This window comes from Vicia villosa, unplaced genomic scaffold (genome assembly GCF_029867415.1).
Source record: "Vicia villosa cultivar HV-30 ecotype Madison, WI unplaced genomic scaffold, Vvil1.0 ctg.000663F_1_1, whole genome shotgun sequence".
NCBI lineage: Eukaryota > Viridiplantae > Streptophyta > Magnoliopsida > Fabales > Fabaceae > Vicia > Vicia villosa.
Genome location: NW_026705295.1, coordinates 636,844 through 657,151, shown reverse-complemented (window position 1 = coordinate 657,151; position 20,308 = coordinate 636,844). Strand labels below are relative to the sequence as shown.

The following is a 20,308-nucleotide window of genomic DNA, read 5'->3' as shown; positions in this document are numbered from 1 at the left end:
CTCTTACAGCTCCTTTAGAGATACAGTCTCTAATAGTGTTGTGCTTTCTTCTAATTTGACGTCTTTTACCATTATAATAACGGTTATCAATTTTTGCAATAGCCGCGGTACTATCACAGTGGATCAACACAGCTGGCATAGATTTTTCCCATAAGGGAATCTCAGATAGCAAGCATCTTAACCAACTTGCTTCTTCACTAGCTGTGGCTAGTGCTATCATCTCAGACTCCATGGTAGACTGAGCCAGGATGGTCTGTTTCTTTGATTTCCAAGATACAGCTCCCCCAACTATACTAAATATATAGCCACTAGTAGCTTTAGAATCATCCGATAGGGTGTTCCAATCTGCATCACTGTACCCTTCTAGTACAGTAGGAAATTTCTTATAATGTAGGCCGAGATCCAAGGTCCTTTTAAGGTACCTCATGACTCGCTCAATAGCTTTCCAGTGCTCATTGCTCGGCCTACTCGTAAACCTGCATAACAATCCAACGACATATGCAATGTCAGGTCTAGTACAATCAGTGGCATATCTAAGACTGCCAATGATGCTCGCATATTCGGATTGTCTGACACTTGAGTGCATGCTGGCTTACAATCAAAGTATTTATATTTCTTTAAGATCTTCTCCACATAGTGAGATTGATCCAAAGAAATTCCTTGTTCGGATCTTGTGATCTTGATACCAAGAATCACACTCGCTTCTCCGAGATCTTTCATATCGAAATTTTTGCACAATAATGATTTCATAGCATTAACGGCATGAATGTTTGATCCAAATATGAGCAGATCGTCTACATATAGACATATGATAGTGCATATGTGATTCTGAGATTTATAATAAACGCATTTGTCACTTTCATTCACTTTGTATCCATTCGATATCATTAAGTTATCAAACTTTTCATGCCATTGCTTAGGAGCTTGTTTTAGTCCATACAGAGACTTATCTAACTTACAGACCTTGTTTTCTTGTCCATGGATCACAAATCCTTCTGGTTGTTCCATATAGATTTCTTCTTCTAAGTCACCATTTAAAAAAGCAGTTTTAACATCCATTTGGTGTACTATTAAATTATAAATAGCAGCAATTGAAATAAGTACCCTAATGGATGTAATTCTAGTGACTGGAGAGAAGGTATCAAAGAAATCTACATTTTCTCTTTGTCTAAAACCCTTGGCTACAAGGCGAGCCTTGTATTTACCAATAGTTCCATCAGGTTTTAGTTTCTTTTTCAAAACCCATTTACAACCGATTGGTTTGCATCCAGGAGGCAAGTCTACTAAGTGCCAGGTCTTGTTAGACTCTAGAGAATCTATCTCATCATTAATAGCTTCTTGCCATAAGTCTGCATCCAGCGATGACAAAGCTTCTTGAAGATTTATTGGATCTTCTTCTACAATATAAGCCGCATAGTCAGGCCCATAGTCTTTAGAGACTCTTACTCTTTTACTTCGTCGAAGTTCTGTTGCTACATTGTCGTTGCTTTCTATGCTTCTTATCACAGGAATGTGACTCGATTGAGTGCCCCCACTATTTCTCAATTTGAAGGAAAATTTGTCTTCATAGAAATCAACATCATTTGATTCTATGATCACTTTTGCATTTAGGTCATAAAATCTATATGCCTTACTGTTTGCTGCATACCCAATGTATACACATTCGCATGCTCTACTAGCGAGTTTAACTCGTTTAGGATCCGAAATTCTGACATAGGCCAGACAGCCCTAAGTTCTCAAATAAGACAAGTTTGGTTGTCTTTTCTTTAATATCTCATATGGTGAGATCTTAATTTTTGACTTGGGTATTCTATTCAGGACATAGCAAACAGTCAATAAAATTTCCCCCCACCAGTGAGGTGCAGCACCAGAATTCATCATAATTGCAACAACAAGTTCAGTAAGAGTTCTATTCTTTCTTTCTGCTTTACCATTCATTTCAGGAGAATATGGAGCAGTCGTTTCATGTACAATTCCATGTTTAATATAAAATTCATTGAATAACCCAGAATCGTATTCAGTTCCCCTATCACTACGAAGTCTCTTAATCTTCTTATTAAATTGATTCTCAATTTCAGTCACATATATCTTAAACATGTCAAGCGCTTCACTTTTATTTTTCATTAAGTATACATAAGTATAATCAGAGCAATCGTCAATAAAAGTGATAAAATAACGTTTACTATTTCTAGTTAAGGTTCCATCTAATTCACATATATCAGAATGTATAAGATCTAGGGGATTAGATTCTTTAATTATTGATTTATGTGAAGTCTTAGTTATTTTAGCTTGACTACAATATTCACATTTATTAGAATCATTCACTTTTAATTTAGGAATTAAGCCTAAGTCGCTTGCATTAGAAATAACTCACTTATTAACGTGACAAAGTCTAGCATGCCAAATATTAAAATCACACAAAGAGTAAACGGAAGGAGAAACTTTATTAAAATCAACATTCAACTTAAACATGCCATCAGCGGCGTACCCTTTCCCAACAAAAATACCATTCTTAGTGATGGTGTACAAATATGCCCCTATGGTTTGACTAAACCCTGCCTTATTTAAAAGAAAACCAGAAACAAGATTCTTCCTAATTTCAGGAACGTGCATGACGTCCTTCAAGATCAAAGTCTTTCCTGAGGTGAATTTCAGCTCAACATCTCCAATTCCAGCAACATTAGTGGTGTGAGCATCTCCCAACAGCACTTTCTTATCTTCAGCAATGGTGTATGTCTTGAACATAGCACGATCATAGTAGACATGACGAGAGGCGCCAGTGTCTATCCACTAACCATCACTTCCATCTACCATGTTGACTTCAGTGGTCATAGCAACAAATGGCTCATCAGTCATGTTAATCTGAGCATTTGAGCCAGCAACAGGTTTAGGCCTGCTCTTACATTTTTTTGCCATATAACACAATTTTCCAGAATTGTAGCAAGTGAAAACCGGAGCGTCATTTCTCTGAGGTGGTGGTTGCTGCCTAGCAAATGGAGCAGATGGGGCCCTAGAGGGATTCCCATTCTTAATTCGGTTCACAGCATTGCGGTTCTGATTCTTTAATGGTTAGCCAGTAGGCTTCAGAACCGCACCGAATTTCTTTTTGTTGTTAGTAACAACTAAGACTTCATATTTTTGATCTTGTCTCCGAGCTTCCTCTTCAATTCGGAGGCGAGTAATCAGACTCTCGATTGAAAATTCTTTTGTTTTATGGCGAAGCACGTTTTTGAAATCTTTCCAACCAGGGGGCAGTTTGTCAATAATTACAGCAATTTGAAATTGTTCATTGAGGGGCATACCTTCAGTAATTATTTCATGAGCTATTTTCTGAAGTTCGTGGCTTTGAGCTTCCACAGATTTTTCATCCACCGTCTTGTAGTTCAAGTAGCGGCTGACAGCATATTTCTTCGCACCAGCTTCTTCCGTGCCATACTTCTGTTGGAGAGCTTCCTAAACCTGTTTAGCAGTGTTGTGATTACTGTAGTAGTCATACAGGTCATCAGCAAGACTGTTCAGAATATGATGTTTACATAGGTAATCATTTTCTTGCCATAGGGCAATTTCTTTTCGGAGCTGTAAGTTATCTGCTGCGGCTTTTTCTTTGGCAGCAGAGTCTCCATCAGATGTTTTGGAAACTCCATCCTTTTTGGAGGTTCCGTCTGATTCAGTAGTTGACTTACCATTAGTTATTTCGATTGATCCAGAAGGAACAATAGGGATATCCTCAGTCAGAACGTGTGCAACCTTTTTCAGAGTTAAGAAAAACTTCATCTTTGATTGCCAACGTTTGAAATTAGATCCCTCAAACTTGAATGGTTTGTCATTCACAGAAGCAGACGCATTAGTACCGATAATTTCCTAAGTAGCCATGGCAGTTACAAAAACGTCTTAAAATTGTTGTTTTTCGAATTAGAAAATATTGGCACAAAGAAAATTTTCGGGACGAGTCGCGTACTAGGTCGCTTTCTTTAAGACGTTTCACCGTACTGCCAGTAATAATGCCAAGCAGTTCGAAATACGACGACGTCTCCAGGATAAAACACCCCGTTCAGACAATTCGACAATCACTTGCACTATGATGTGTCGTTCGAATTACACCTTCAGATGGTTTAAAAACCAGTCGTAGTATCTGGAATAAATTCCAGTCGAAAATCAGAAAAGAAAATATAGATGAAGCAGGGTAGAGAGAGGAGGAAGAATTCGGTTGTGAATTCTGGAGTCGTGAACAAATGAACGAAAGGAATGTATTTATTGCCAAAAAAGGATCCAACCGAGTGGACCAAATCGTGGAAGAGTTGAACCGGCCCAGTCAAGGTAGCCGTTATTTACTTGGTCAGCAAGCTTGGAGGACAAGTAAACCTAGTCAAAATCTAGGTTAAGACTTGGTCTTAGGACACGCCACCAATTCGTATTAATTAATATTAAATATTAATTAATTTCATATTTAATAGTATTTAATTTTTACCGAATTAATTGATTATTCAATGATAATTAATTTCCATTAATTCGGGTTCCAAAAAATTAATTCATGTAGACCGAACCGAACCGAACCGAGCCGAGCCGGCCGGCCGGACGGACGGCGGCGGCGGCGCGCGCGCTTGTGTGTGTCTTCTTGGCACATTGGTGTGTCCTCACTCCTTTATAAAATTGTAGGTGCCCTTGGGCCCAACAACAATTGTTCAAGTTGGAATATATATACACTACTAATATTTGTGTTCCCTCCAATGTGGGACTTAAAATGAACCTTTTCAAATTCATCTCCATATTAGCTCCTACTTGTGTTCATTTATTGCCTATTTAATGTCAATAAATCTTTCCAACTCTTCCTCCAAGTTATCATCATTTAAAGTATTCCAACAGTTCTACTTTGATTCTCCTTCTTCTTCGGACTTCGGTATGATTCTGAGTTTTTGTTACTTCCACTTCGTGATGGCTTCAAATCCATTGGTGGTGTGAGTTTAAGGTTGAATGAAGGTTATGTGATTGAAGGCTGTGGACTTGCAATTTATCAGGTTTTGCTTTGGGAGGAAGCTTTGAAAATTAAGCGTGATTCTCTCTGTGTGACTTCCCCCCTCTCTATTGTTTGTGTCTGTGTGTTGCAGAGTTGAAAAGGTTGATATGGTAAGGTAAGGGTCTGGGAATGGATCGATTTGGTTATGAAGATTGGAGGAAGACTAGTTTTGAATCTAAGCAGAGTTTCTGTTCTTTTTTTTCCCGATTTGTCTTTTCCCTTGCTGTTGTGATGAATCTTGTTTATATAGGCTGAGATTAGGTTTTTAGATGTAGAATTGGGGAAAATTTGGGATGAAGTTTGAACTTTTATGGAAGTTGAATTTGGTTATTTTCTTGTGCAGGTTTTGGTTTAACCATTTTTGTGCAATTTTTGGATGCATTGTGCAGAGCTATGGTGCAGGGTAGCAGGTTTTTGGCATGGCATGAATAGAGATGTTGAGATGTGAGAAGATAGAAACACAAATATGGCTGCATCAAAAAAGCAAACGTGAAAGACCCCAATTTTTTTAATTATTATTTTTTATTTTAACAATTACAATAAAAAAGGGACATAATAATAATAATAAAAATAATAATAATAACTAAAATAATAATAATGATGATAAAAAAGTGTTAAAACAAAATAGAGAATAAAAACTAATTTTTTTTTTTGAATTCAATGAAGAATCTCTCCCTTTTTATGCTTTTGTACATTTTGAAGCTAATTGAAAACAAAAATAAACCCTAAATATAAATAAAGATAAAATGCTACTAATCTTAATAGATGAACAAAGTCAAATTAAAAATTAAGACACAAATTTTTGAGATATATATTTTTAAAAAGATAACAATAAGAACAAATATCTGTCTAAAAACAACACTCATATAGAAAATATGCAAAGATGCGAATGCAAAGTTATTTTTTTGTTGACTTTAGAACCAAAAATCAATTTTTTTTCAAAATATGCGACGATGTGATAATTGAAATGCGCGGGGCAAAAATTGGGGTATGACATGCTCATAATGAGGTAGAGCATCCACCATAATGCATTTAACTCTATGATGTTTCATGCAAGTTTTCTTATGAGCTGGTGTGAGAGTTTTCCTATCAGTTGCCATTCCAACACCATTTACTTCGATGTCAATGCCATCTTCAAGGATATCCCACAACTCATCATCAAGACCAATGATATATGTGTACATCTTTCTTTTTCACCATTCAAACTCAATGGAGTAACCACTGAATGTAGATGGTTTAGTTGAGTAATGAATCTTCTCGGTAGCACTGTAGTCATAAGGTATATTCTTATTACTTGGCTCAGTGCCAACCATCTATTATATTTTTCTCTTCACGATATTTTTGTGTATCACTGTCAAGTGTTTAGCACATACCATGCTCTGATTCCAATTGAATGTGAGAATAATACACAATAATGGGGGGTTGAATTGTCATAGATAATTATTTCAACTTCTCAAAAAACTAACTTTAGAATATGAACAAGTTCAGAATCTGATCTTAGAGACGTTAGCAGTGGAATATAAAGGTTCAGAAGCAAGGCAAAAATAAAGGATAACACACATAGTTATCTTAGTTCCTTTCAAAAATCGGTATTAGTCCATCCCCCATGTACTACAAGAGATTTTCACTATAATCAAACAAATTACAACTTTGCTCAAGAAAACTAGCAAGAGACTAACTGCTCAATCACACTAGAAAGAGACTTATGCTCAAGCTTACAGGTAAGAGGCTTCAACTACTCAAGCAAACTAACAAGAGACTTCCTACACTATTAAACAAAAATAGATAACAACTGCACCTGATATACAATCAGAGGTACAAAAATAGTACAACATACACACAAAGATTATTAACACTTAAGACTTCTAAGATATACAAAGATAAGAACTCTTAAGAATTTGTGCAAAGAATCAACTCTGTTCACGTTAGCTAAATATAATTGTATAATGTGTTGATTTCTTCCTTCAAATATTCATCTACTTTTATATAGGAAAAAAGAGACGTTGGAAGATTTCTTGCACAAGTGGTATTTTCTTAAAAGCTTTTCGAAAAGATACGTTGGAAGTTGTTACAACCTTTTTGTGAAACACCTTTATCTAAAACACCTTTTTCATACTAGGTATCTACTGAGTTATCAGAGCAGACACAATGAGATAAATCAACTATTCTTGAGCCTTGCGCTATAAAGATCTAGTTGACATTCTTCAAAATATGGCTTTGACAAAGTAGATTTGCTTCAAAGTCTAAGTGTTGTACAGAAGCTGAGTTCCCTAGTCTTGGTCTTCAGAGTCTGAGTCTTTAGCTTCTCTTCATATGCTCTTTCAGGGTCAGAACCAAGTTAAATTTTCGCTTATGATCATGCACACTTGAAAATATGTTAATATACCTTATTGTTCTTTTAGTACTTTATCATCATAAAAACTTAAGGGATATGAACAATTTTGTTCCAACAAAAACAACCGCAACTAATATGTTGGTACTGCTTTTTAAACCAATCTTATATGATTCAAATTATGTTTGTAAATATATTTGTTAATAGCTAAATGAAATGTTTTTATGGATGTTTTGCAGCACTTTCCCAAATGTGTAATTAAGAAATGTCCCAGGCCTAGGCTGAAGGAGATAAAACTGATTGATGTTGAAACTGATCAATGTTACAACTGCATAATTCATAAAGCTAAAACAAACAATCCTAAAACTGATAAAAATGAAAATTTTATTGGAAGGGGTTTGTATAAGTTCGCCAAGAAAAAGAAGCTTTGCGTTTATTATTTTTTAGAATCCGACGGTTTTCAAGATTCATGTTTGTTACTTAGAGAAGGAATTGATATCCGATGTTGCAAAGTTCTATTCAATTTCTACTACCAAGATGGAGTTATTTAAGTGGAAGTTTGTTTTTTAGCTATAAAGTTTTGTTGTCTCTAAACTATTTGTTAACTTTTCACTCAAGTTTTTGTATTACACTTTGACACCTTCTCAAGAATGTTAATTAATTTATTGTAATTTAATATAATTACTGTTATGTTTAAATTAACAAATCATTTTACATATTTCAATGGTATTACGATACTCATTTTTAACTTAATATGAAATATGGAATATATTCATGGATGAACCAAAGTACTCATTTCGTAGGCCCAAACCTAAAAACTTAAACCTTCTAGCTAAACCAAATTTTTGAGAAGCTTTGATAATGTTTGAACTATTCATGCTGAAGTTCAATTACCCTTAAACTGAAACCCTTATCATTTTTATATGAGAATTTATTTGTACACCCATATAGGGTGAAAAACATCCCTGAAAATCCCAAAATATCCTTCAGAAATGCATCTCCGAAGGCACCCATATCATAATTTTAAAGATTTCGAAAAATGCATCTTCGAAATCACCCTTAATCAGATTTCAATAATTTCGGATATGCATATCTGAATTCACCAAGAAGTTGTTTCGGAGATGCGTATCCGAAATATGCAGATTTTCAATGATTCATTTCTTTCCAAAACAACAACATAGTACAATTAAAATTAAAACCTCCTACTATTCGATAAAATGTAATGGAAATAAAAAATACGCAAATATAGATTAAAAAGTCGATACTATAATATGGAAGTTGATACTATAATGTTCAGATAAGTACTCAATGTAAAAATATTACAACACCGGATAAAGAGTCATAAATAAAACATAAATAGACATCTACTACTGAGCATGCCTAATGTGAACTCCCTGCGATCGCCTCTGACTCCTATACCCTACCGCATTGGACGCCTCACCGACCATCCTCTGCACTATGGAAACCGCCTCTGGACCTCCCTTCTCAATGATCCCTCTCCAATGCCTCTTGCCCTATCGAGTGTATCCGCTGACAGGTCGACAAGAGATCAGTGACATGGTCATCCTCGTCCTGCTGGTTCTCCAAGAGCTCCTCATGTGCTGGCCTAGGTGGACGCCCAGGAGCATCGGGTGTCATGATAGGATGTGACTCCTGATAGAACCATGTCACATACCCATATACACAGTGTCAGCTTTGGGTGGCCCGTGTACGCCGATACTCCTCTAGGACTAGATGATGCGCCTAATTCTCAAAGATAACAGTGAGCTCCCCGCGGGTAACGATGTCAGGAGAAACCTCAAATAGAGACCTCGGTATCATCTGCACAAGTCCAAAATGTCACATGCATCGTTTAGGCAGATACCTGACCATTGTGCAGCTCTCTCGCGCCGAGCTGAAGTTGTTTGCGTCTCCCTACCGTCTAAGTCGAGCAGTCGGTGCCTGGTTGCCTGCCATTTTCCTGAAAAAGTGCAATCGATAAGACTTTAAAACAAATTTGAAAATAAAAAAATACAGTTCAGACCATATTTCGGAAGTGCATCTCTGAAACTGGTCAGAGGTGATTTTGGAAATGCACTTCCAAAAACACCTGCGAACAACCATTTTTGGCAGACCTCCATTTCTTGCTCAAACTTAATAAAAATCCAATTTTTACCAACTAAACACTATCATTGACCTACAATAACTACACCCTACAACCTTTTTCTAATTTTTAACATCCCTAATAACATTTCCAACTTAGAGTTCAAAGTTATGGAAACTTAAACTTCGTTGAAGCTTTAAGTTGATTTTGAATGGGGATTTGAATGTTTGTCTATGCTTGGAATGAGTTGTAGAGCAAGAATCCTTTGAATGCAAGTTGGCACAAATGGGTTTGTTGGAAAAAAGTTTGTACTAAAGAGAATGAAAATGAAGGGGTCTATGTTTGGGTTTTGTAAAAAACGCAACAGTTTTCGAAGATGCATCTCCGAAGACACCATTTAAAAAAAAAGTTATTTCGGATATTCATATCCGAAAACAATTTTTTAAAAAAAAAATGTGTTTTTGGATATGCATATCTGAAATCACCTTTTTTTAAAGAAAAATATGCCTTTGAAGATGCGAATTCGAAATTTAGGGATATTTTGAGGATTTCACAATAGGCTATGTTAAAACTCATGCAATGTAAATTTTAGGCTATGTTTGGGAGTTTGGAGGGGAGGGAAGGGGAAGACTTTCAAAAACGAAATTTTAAAAAAATATAGAAAAATATTTGACATTTTTTGAAAAAATAATTTTGTTTAGAATGATAAAAGAGTCATTATCATTATTAAATTTTTAATTTTCAGAATACTATAACAACCTAAAAGATATTTGAAAAATTTATGTAAGCCCTTCAAAAGCCTCCTTCAATACAATTTTTGAGTTTTCTATTTTATGGGGTTTTTGGTGTTATGAATAAACTCAAACCCTCCAAAAGTCTCATACCCAAAATCTTTTTACCCTTTTCACCCAATTCTTCCTATTTTTCAAAGCCCTCCCCTCCCTTTCCCTCCAAACTCCCAAACATAGCCTAAAGGTCTCATAATTTTAAAAATAGTTTTAAATATATTTTTTTAAATATTTATATTTTATTATCAATATGAATTGACACATGATTTATGATTAATCTAATGATTGTGAGATATTAAAGGGATGAGACATATTCTCATATTTTATAATTTTAGTTTTTTGTTATTTATTAATTAAAACACTTTTCTATTAATATTGCGATAATTATTCAATAAACTAGTTTCCTTAACAAACAAACTTCACATAAAACAAACAACAAAAATCATTTAAATAAATAAAATTTTATTTAAAATATTTATACAATATTTTTTTTGGATATTAATATTATTTACCATTTTAATAAAATAATTTTATTTATTTATTTACATTTCATTTTATTAGAATTAATTTTTAAAATTAGAACAAGATCTTCAAATAGTTTAAGACAGTCCTGATTGGTCGATTTCAAAAATTGCATGTAATTGAGAAAATTTTACTTTGTACCCCTACACTCGTCTCTGTACCCCTACAATTTTTTAAAATACCAATTTTAACCTCTAAAAATATTAACTATTTTACCATTTTACTTTTACCATTCAGTTAAAAAGTCAAAAAAATTTGGAAACTGCACCCCTACGAGCATCAATTTCGGAACACTTTATGTAAGTAATCCGGTATGCAAATTTACAAACCGAAACTCTTTCTTCAAGTCTTCTGGTTCACCAAAAAAATCTTCCGGAAGCCTATTAATAACTGTTTCGGTGAAATGAGAACTGTTCTGGACCGGCCCAATCCAGTCAATTGGGCCATTCCCGCCTTCGGCCCAACACGCTTCAGGACGCACATGGTGGTTTCCAGCCGACCAGATTGGGCAAACATGCCAAGTAACCAACCACGAGGACCCCTCGTGCTCGGTAAACAACTAATCCACGCGTCCCCTAAATATCCGCCCTAAAAGGAGGCGTCCAATCCGTTCCAAAACATCCTATAAATAGCCCTCTACATGCAGAGGGCAAGATAATCTTTTTCTTACCACTAAAACCCCATTACTTTGTTGTACCTTGTGGAATTTATACTTACTTTAGCATCAGAGTGCCTTGCAGGTACAACACCTTTTTCTCCACATATGTCATCCCGGACTTCAAGCCTTCATTGTTGCCGGTCATCTGATCTGCTCGGTAAGATCAGTGGCGCCGTCTGTGGGAAATCTAGCTCCCCCGTTCCTTTTTCTTGCACCTTCTTGATCCATTCTTGCCTCTTGCAAGAACCCAGGAACCAAAGCTCTAATCAAATCATTACTCATGGCCGGTAATAACTAAGATCCCTCGTCAATAGACGCTGCAATTCTCAAGAAAAACGACATCTCCATCGTTCCTCCATAAAGAAACACCATTCCTCGAGACGGTGTCACCGCGTCCCCGTCCCCTAAGGATCTTCAAGATGATCAATCTCATCGTTTCGAAGATCCCAGCGGGAAGGACAACCACGAAGAAAATCTGGGCAACCCTTTCCTCTCCAAAGGACAACCTCCTCAGGACCAGACCATAAACGCTGTCCTAGCTGCTCTTGCCCAGACCAATGCGCTCTTGCAACAGCAAAGTAACCGGATCGAGGCCCTTGAGCAGAAGCGCCGCTCAAGAACTCCCCCCGATCATAAAACTCGTTCTCGGCATGAAATGATCACCAAGAAACGCCCACGTTCCCCTTCTCCCAGGGAGAAGGCGAATCCTTCTTCCAAGAAAGGGTCGAGCGAGCAGCGTCCCCGACACCATTCACAGTCCCCTCGGCCAAGAAGAAAATCTAAATCACCTCCGGCCAAGCACGACGACAACCGGAGGCGACGCAGGTGTAGCCAGAGCCGATCTTTTTCTCCATCCGCCAGCGACGACAAAGAGGAACGCCATGGTCCTCTATCCCAGTCAATCTTAGAGGCTCCCTTGCAAACCGATCTCGAAAAACCCCCTCCCTTAGGGACTTATGACGGGACCACAAATCCGGACGAGCACATTGAGAACATTGACGCCCTTCTCGACTATAGAGGAGTGCCCAGCGCCATTAAATGTCGTTTGTTCCCGACCACCCTGTGAAAAGGAGCCATGACTTGGTATAAAAGTTTGCCAGATGAGTCCATCACGTCATGGAGGGTGCTCGGAAAACTTTTTTCAGACATTTCACGGCCTCCCGAAAACACCCAAAGTCAGAAGCCTCCTTGGAAGCCATTATCCAAGGAAAGGACGAGTCTCTACGGGCGTACATAGAAAGATTCAATAAAGAAGCCGTACAGGTATCCACCACTGCCCATATGAAGAAGTTCTTGCTCGAGCGCGGCCTCCGACCATGCTCGGACTTCGCTAAAGCCGTCGGAATTGAAACACCAGCCACTCTTGACGAATTCTTCCTCAAAGCCCAAGCCTACATTCAATATGAGGAGAAAGAAGCCGCCCACGCCGTCCGCAATTCCAGGCACGAAGAGAGCAGTAAAAATGCGCGCCAAGATGAGTTTCGTCGGGGAACTGACAAAAAGAAAGATGATAAAACTCGGGACCCCAAGGACTACAAAGCCCCTGCGGGGAAATTCCGAGAGTACACCCCGCTGAACTCCTCAAGGGAGCGCATCTTAAACGAATGCGCAAACACCGAGTTTCAGACGGGCAAGGTCTGATTCCCTAAGAGCATGCCCGCTCAACCAAACGTTGATAAATCGAAATTCTGCAGATTCCACAAAGGCCACGGGCACAACAGCGAAGATTGCATCCATCTTAAGGATGCCATAGAGATATTAATCAGGGAGGGACATTTGAAACAGTATGCGAAGAAGCAGAAGGCCACTAGAGAAGCTAAACCAGTCACCGAGGAAAAGCCGGCGGAAGATATGCCCGCCATGCAAGTAGCCATGAGCGTTACCAGGCCAAAAGATTTTTACCTCCCTGACTGGGCCAACGCAGCAACCACCTATTCCTCCCATAGCACATGGGAAAGATTCCCGTCCGCGATGGTTATATCAGGCGGGGGTTTCAGCAAACTGGGCGTCGGATCCGTGAAACGCAAGTTCGACGAGCTAATCTCGGCCAGCGCGAACGTAGCCTCGACCTTCGACCACGCCAAAGGCAGTCCCTCCTCAATATCTTTCTATCAAGAAGAGTTGCCCGGAGGAGCACCTAACGCGACCATCCCTCTCCTCATCCGAGCCCGGATGACTAATTTTGACGTGCGACGCATATTGGTCGACCAGGGAAGTTCAGTGGACATCATGTACTCCCAATTGTTCAAAACATTGCAGCTGAATGACAGTCACCTTACACCATACGTAGGATCTGACCTACAAGGATTCAATGGCACAGTAACCAAGCCGTGGGGATTCGTGGAACTCATAGTTTCGATCGGGTCGGCAGAGACCACCAGGGCAGTGAAAGTCCAATTTCTGGTCATCGACTGCCCGTCAATATACTAGTGCATCCTCGGACGCCCCACTCTGGACGAGCTAATCGCGGTTCCCTCAACCGTACACCTCAAGCTCAAATACTATACAACCAAAGGACAAGTAGCGACACTCAACAGCGACATCAAAGCAGCCAGGAGGTGTTTTGAAGCCTCCACCAAAGGCCTGAACGCGATAAAGATACCGGCCCAAGAGAAGACAGCAACCAGCGCTACTTCAGAAACCAACAAATCTATGCCCCGCATCGACACTGCCGACCTCGACAGTCATTTTTTGGGAGAACTCGAGCAGAGCATCAACTCGGACGCATCAGAAGGGATCCTCCGGCCAATTCCAGACAGAGACTTTGAACTCGTAGCCCTCGGAGAAGATCCGACCAGGGGAGTCAAGATCGGATCAGACCTGCCAGACCTGGCCAAAAGGCAACTCAAAGCTTGCCTCCGTGAGAACGCCGACCTATTCGCCTGGAGCACTGCAGAAATGCCCGGACTTGACTCAGAAGTAGCTTGCCATCACCTGACCATCGACTCGACCTGCAAGGCCGTCGCTCAGAGGAGAAGAAAACAGTCACCGGAAAAAACGGCTGCGGCCGAACTAGCTGTAAAAGACCTCCTAGAGGCCAAGTTTATATCTGAGGCCAAGTACACTACTTGGCTCTCCAATGTTGTACTTGTTAAAAAATCAAATGGAAAATGGCGCATGTGCACTGACTGCACTGATCTTAATAGGGCTTGCCCAAAAGATGATTACCCTCTCCCTAACATAGATAAATTAGTCGATAATTCCGTTGGTTTTAAATTACTTTCATTCATGGACGCATATTCCAGATATAATCAAATACCCATGGCTAAAACTGATAAAAAATATACGGCCTTCATGACTGAATCAGGCAACTATTACTACAACGTGTCACAGGAAAAATCATCGTTTTGTGTGATGAGACACCAGATGCCTTCTTTGGGCTCGAGTGCTCAAGAAAAAGATTTTTCTTTGTTTTTGTCACGACCAAACTTTTTATTGTTTCCAAAGTAGGAAAAGGAAAAAAGCTGCAATAACCTTAAAAGTGGGGGAGAGATTCCGGGTAAGAGGGTTGGTTATACGAAGGGAAGGTATTAGCACCCAACGTATCTATAGTACTCTATAGGCTTCTTTGTTATGTTTTTCATTCTATGTTATTGTGGAGGTTCTGTTGTGAAATAGGTGGGACCTAAGGTGTTTGTTTGATTATGCTCGCAAAGATCATCGCGATCCTCTGCATACATATCCCTTAGAGGGAATCAGAGCATCTGTAGCTCGGGGTCTACGGGTGCTAAGATTTGAGTGGTTTGAGGGAGAAGTTTTGCTCGCCAAGGATACGACCTTGTGCCTACGTATTCTCAAAGGGATGTTGAGTAAGTCAGAGCAATCGTAGTTCCCACTTATGCTAGTGGAAGCAAAGGATAAGAGACAAATGTCATCTAAATGTTCGATGTATCTAATCTATATCATCACATACATCTGTTTGTTTTTGTTTGAAATCTTTTCATTATAAGCCCTGGGCTGTGCCACTTATGGCGCTTAGAATGATAAAGATGTTTTTTGTTTAGTCAGCCTTGTGGCAAAAACAAGTTTGATTAGCCAGCCTTGTGGCAAAAACTTTCAATGAAGTCAGCCTTGTGACAAAAAGTTTTGATTAATCAGCCAGCCTTGTGGCAAAAGTTTCGACGAAGCCAGCCTTGTGGCAAAAACTTTGATTAATCAGCCAGCCTGGTGGCAAAAAGTTAGATTGATTAGCCAGCCTTGTGGCAAAAGAGTTATTTGATTGATTGATTGTCTGTGATGATATAGATGAGATACTCCTATCATAGAGATGATAAATGTCTAATCTCCTAGGGCATTTGTTTTGGATATTGGGGATGCTTATAAGAAGCCCGTGGGTCCTTGTACGAAGCCCAAGAGGAGGCTATCCGAGGGTCCTTGCATTGTAAGCCCAAGAGGAGGCTATGGGAGGGACAATCGAGGGTCCTTGCATTGTAAGCCCATGAGGAGGCTATGGGAGGGACAAGTCGTTTGTACAAAGCCCAAGAGGAGGCGTGGTATAGTTGGTTTGAGCTCTTAGAGCAATTTCACCGGGAAACCATACTCTATGTCCTAACCTAAACTAAGGGAGATTCTTTGCACGAAGACCAATAGGAGGCTATGGGGAACCTAGTGTTGTACTAAGTTGAACAAGTATATATAACACGATCACAAATATGAACCAGTACGAACAAATATGAACAAGTACATGAACAAATATGAACAAGTATGAACAAGTATGAACAGTTATATATGGCAAGGTGTGTGTATACAATGGAGTTTATGAAGGAAATATACCTGTAAGCATGATCCATTTGTAAACACGGGGCTCGGGACTTATACTCGGGGAGAGGCCCATTGAGTTTATTCAAAAGCTATGTAAACAAGTATTTACAAAAGGGCTCGGGACTTAGACCTACATGGAGGCCCATGGTATTTTTGGGAAGATTTAAAGAAAACCTTCATTTTTGATTTGATATTCGAGGTTAAAAATCAAATTGATCGAGGTATGTACAAAAAGGTGTATGTACAATGAAATACCTAATTTCATGTAAGGGAATGGGACTTATACCTATGTGGAGGCCCATGTTTTATTTTATAAAACAAGGTTGATTGTTTTGTTAAAAGCGCGAGGTTTCGTCGTTTGAAAACAGTTTGAAAGTTTTGAAAGAAGTTTTTAAAGAAAAACTGTACAAAGAAAAAGGAATGGGACTTATACTCTCTAATATTCGAGAGGCCCAGTGTTTTGAAAATAACTTGATCAATCAAAAAGATTTAATCAAGAGTTTTTGAAAAGAAAACCAAAAAAGAAAAAGGTTTATTGTTTTGAAAAACCGTGATCGTTTGTTTTAAAAACAGTTTGAATTTTCTTGAAAGAAATTAACTTAATTTAAACAAAGACAAATCTTATGTTTAACTAAGACCTAAATGATTAGGATTTGGTCACAAAAATATTTACAAGTGATTATGTTTAAAAAATCAAATGAAAAATAATATTTAAAGTATTTAAAAAACACTTAAAAACAATTCATTTTTAACCTAATAAAAATATACCAAATAATAAATATTTTTTGTGATTTTTTTTTATATTCATAAAATATATATATTAAATAAAGAGTGTACAAAAAATGAAGTGAAAATGAATTAATTTGATTGGTTAATTAATTAATTAAAGTTTGTGTAAAAATGAAGAAAAATAGTGTTAAAAAAAATGGTTTGTCTTCACAAGGGTTTGAACCCACGCCCTCTCTCTCACCAACCAAAACACTTGCCAACTGAGCTGCGCGCGCAGCTTGTAAGTAACACACTTCTATTTAATTATATTAAAAAATAAGAATTTGAACTTTCTGAACAAAAAAACGCGCCAAGAACACCATCCCCATTTGATTTTGAAATTCTTTGAAACTGGATTGTTTTGATCGAGTAGATAGTCTATCTCACTCGGTTTTTCATAAGGAACATAATGGTGATCTTTAATTTCATTTATTCTCACTCTAAGGCTATCAATTTTCTGATGAACACGAAGAACGCTAATTCTATGATTCAATCTGAAATTGTGTATGATTGATGAATTATGAAATTGATTGAGGGTTATTGATCAGTGATAGTGCAGAAACAAGATGGCAACTCAATTTTTCATTTATGATGCATGTATGATGGAGTTTGAAGTTCAAGAGAGCTTACCTTAAAAATGCCAAAACTGAGAATCGAATTCTGCAAATGAGAGGTTCCAGATGTTGTTTCTTGATCTGGACAGCTTCAATGGACCTTAGGGAACATGTTTGAGTGATTGGAATGAACTGGAAACCTCTTGATCAATCTATGGTACCCGATCTGCAGTATGGCTCAAGTGAGGATCAAGCTTGGTGATTTTGGTGTTTCAGATCATGGATGATGGTTGGAACAGTTCATATGAAGTATATGGATGATGTTTAGAAGGTTAGTTTGGACAGATATGGCTTGGTATGAAAATTGGCATGTTAAGGCTCACTTTATGCAAACATGGAGGTTGAAGAGTGATTCTGGGTTTTAGATGTTTTTGGGGTGTGTGAGTGGATCAAACACATCCCATATGATGTTTATGAGTTGTGGGAAACATCACTTTGCTCAGAACTTCAAAGGTTTGGAGGTTGGAATTTCTCCCTCTTTGAAAAACTATGAAACTTGCATTCTAAGAAAGGAAGAGAAAACCTATAATTTGTAAGGTTTTGGTGTGATTTTGAATGAAGTTTGGACCTCTATTTATAGGCCAAGGATTCTGAATGCAAAGCTTTGCAAGTTGATCAAAGAATGGTGATTTGGCATTTGGAGATAAAATGGAATCTTTACATTAAATGCAAATGGTTAAAAGTGACTTAACCATGGTTAATCTTCCAAGCTTCTTATCCTCTTCCATTCTGATCTTCAAATCAGAAAATATCTCTCAATTATTGCATTGATGCATCATTACTTGCATTATAGGTCATGTAGTAATGAAACTTAGTGAAAATGGTTTGAAATTTCAAGTGAAAATGATCACTAAATGCATAATTCAAAGCCATAGCTATGCTCCATATTTTTTCATGCTCTTGGACATTTTGGAAAGCTCATGTTATGTGCTTCAAAACCCTAGTTGAAAGTTTCTTCAAGACATTTAAGGAAATGGGTGAAAAAGATCCATGAACTTTGAAGAAAGTGAGATTTTAAGTGAAATTTTCAAAAGATACCAACTTTGAAGCTCCATATCTCTTAAATGGTTGATCTTTTGGAAAATCATTTTATGTGACAAAGTTGTTCATTGGATCAAAATCTACAACTTTCATGTTGGAAGTTGTTTTCAGTTTGTAGGTGAAATTTTGAGTTATTCCCTTCCAAAGTTTGGAAAAAACCATTGAAAAACACTTAGAAAATTTTCGAAGTATGAAAGTCAAACTTTTGACTTTTTGATTCTTGATTGATTTTCTTGATTTTACTTGATCAAATGACTTCATATATCATATATTGATGATTTGAAACTTCAAAAGTCAAGGTTGACCAAAATTTCCAAAAAGTCAATGGTGATCTTGTACAGTTGACTTTTTCAAACGAATCGTGTTTCTGGAGATTTCAAATGAACCAAACTATCCTCACCAAATGAATGGTATGAATGAATCATGTTGAGTTATTGGAGGACCTTGAGCCATGGTTTAAGTTGTGGCACCATGTTCTGTTTAAAAAGTCAGTTGTTTAGGTGTATTAGGTCAAAACCCTAATTGTCGACCTGATGAAATTGATGACTGTGGATCTTGAATTGAGATACAATCTCTATTGAATATTGTCATAGGGATTATTTTAAGATGATTAAAACCTTTGAGTGATCCCCTGGAGCTTTTTAGGGTTTCTAAAATGTGATCCCTGATTTCAGTCCCTGATAGTTCAAAAACCCTAATCTGGTGATTTGAAATTTCACTGTTGATCAGTCCTTGTGTAGGGGATGTCCTGAGCCAATAGATTAGGTCAAAATGATGTACTTGGGGTCTTGAGGTCATGTCCCAAGTCATTAGGTCAAATCCTGAGCAAAAGTCAGGGGTATGCTATCTTCAGTCAAAACCCTAATCTGGTTGATTCAAAGTCTCTGAGCTTGTTGAAATGAATCTTTGAGGACCAAATGTTGATTGTTGATGAAGATGGTTCTTTTGAGATGAAGGGAAAACAAAACCCTAATTGATTGTTTCTTGTACTGATGAGGGATTTCTTGTTTAAACCCTGCTGAGTCACAAGCAGCAAACACAAGTTATGCAATTTGTTAGAGATGCAAATGATGCATATGCAAATGATATGAGGTGGTATCTTAGGTCAAAAATTGGGGTATGACACAACGTAATGCCTTTCAGTCTGAAGAACGCTGGTGCAACGTACCAGCGCATGATGAACAAAGTCTTTCAAGCAGAGATAGGTGATATGCTCGAAGTCTATATGGACGATATGATCGTCAAATCCCAACGGGAAACCGATCACGCTGCTCACCTTAAAAAGGTTTTCGAGCAAGCCCGAAAGTGCAAAATGAGATTCAATCCAGAAAAATGCACATTCGGCGTCCGCGCAGGAAAATTCCTCGGCTTCTACTTGACAGAAATAGGAATCGAAGCCAACCCAGATAAGTGCAGGGCGTTCTCAAGCTTGCCCACTCCAAATTCAAAAAAGTCAATCCAAACCTTGAATGGCATGCTCACATCACTATCCAGATTCGTGGCCAAATCCGCGCAGCATGCCCTACCACTATTCAAACTCCGCAAAGAGACCACATTCGAATGGACGGAAGAGTGCGAACGCGCCCTCTCCCATCTCAAGCGGGCATTATCCAGTCCACCAGTTTTATCTAGACCAGAAGCTGGAGAAATCTTATACCTCTATCTCACCGTAGCCACCGAGGCCGTTAATGCGGCCTTAATACGAGAAACCTCGGAAGGCCAGAAAC

At 38.1% G+C, this 20,308-nt stretch overlaps 1 protein-coding gene across 1 annotated transcript; it reads left to right on the top strand.

Annotated features, from left to right (window-relative positions):
• Positions 1-12,513: 12,513 nt before the first annotated feature.
• On the top strand, positions 12,514-13,038 carry LOC131630242 (uncharacterized). Its single transcript, XM_058901029.1, has one exon. The coding sequence runs from the start codon at positions 12,514-12,516 to the stop codon at positions 13,036-13,038; it is 525 nt and encodes a 174-aa protein (XP_058757012.1).
• The last annotated feature ends 7,270 nt before the right edge of the window (positions 13,039-20,308 follow it).

What these genes read in the sequence shown, in the direction of transcription:
- LOC131630242 (XM_058901029.1), top strand. Translation starts at nt 12,514, where the DNA reads ATGGAGGGTGCTCGGAAAACTTTTTTCAGACATTTCACGGCCTCCCGA.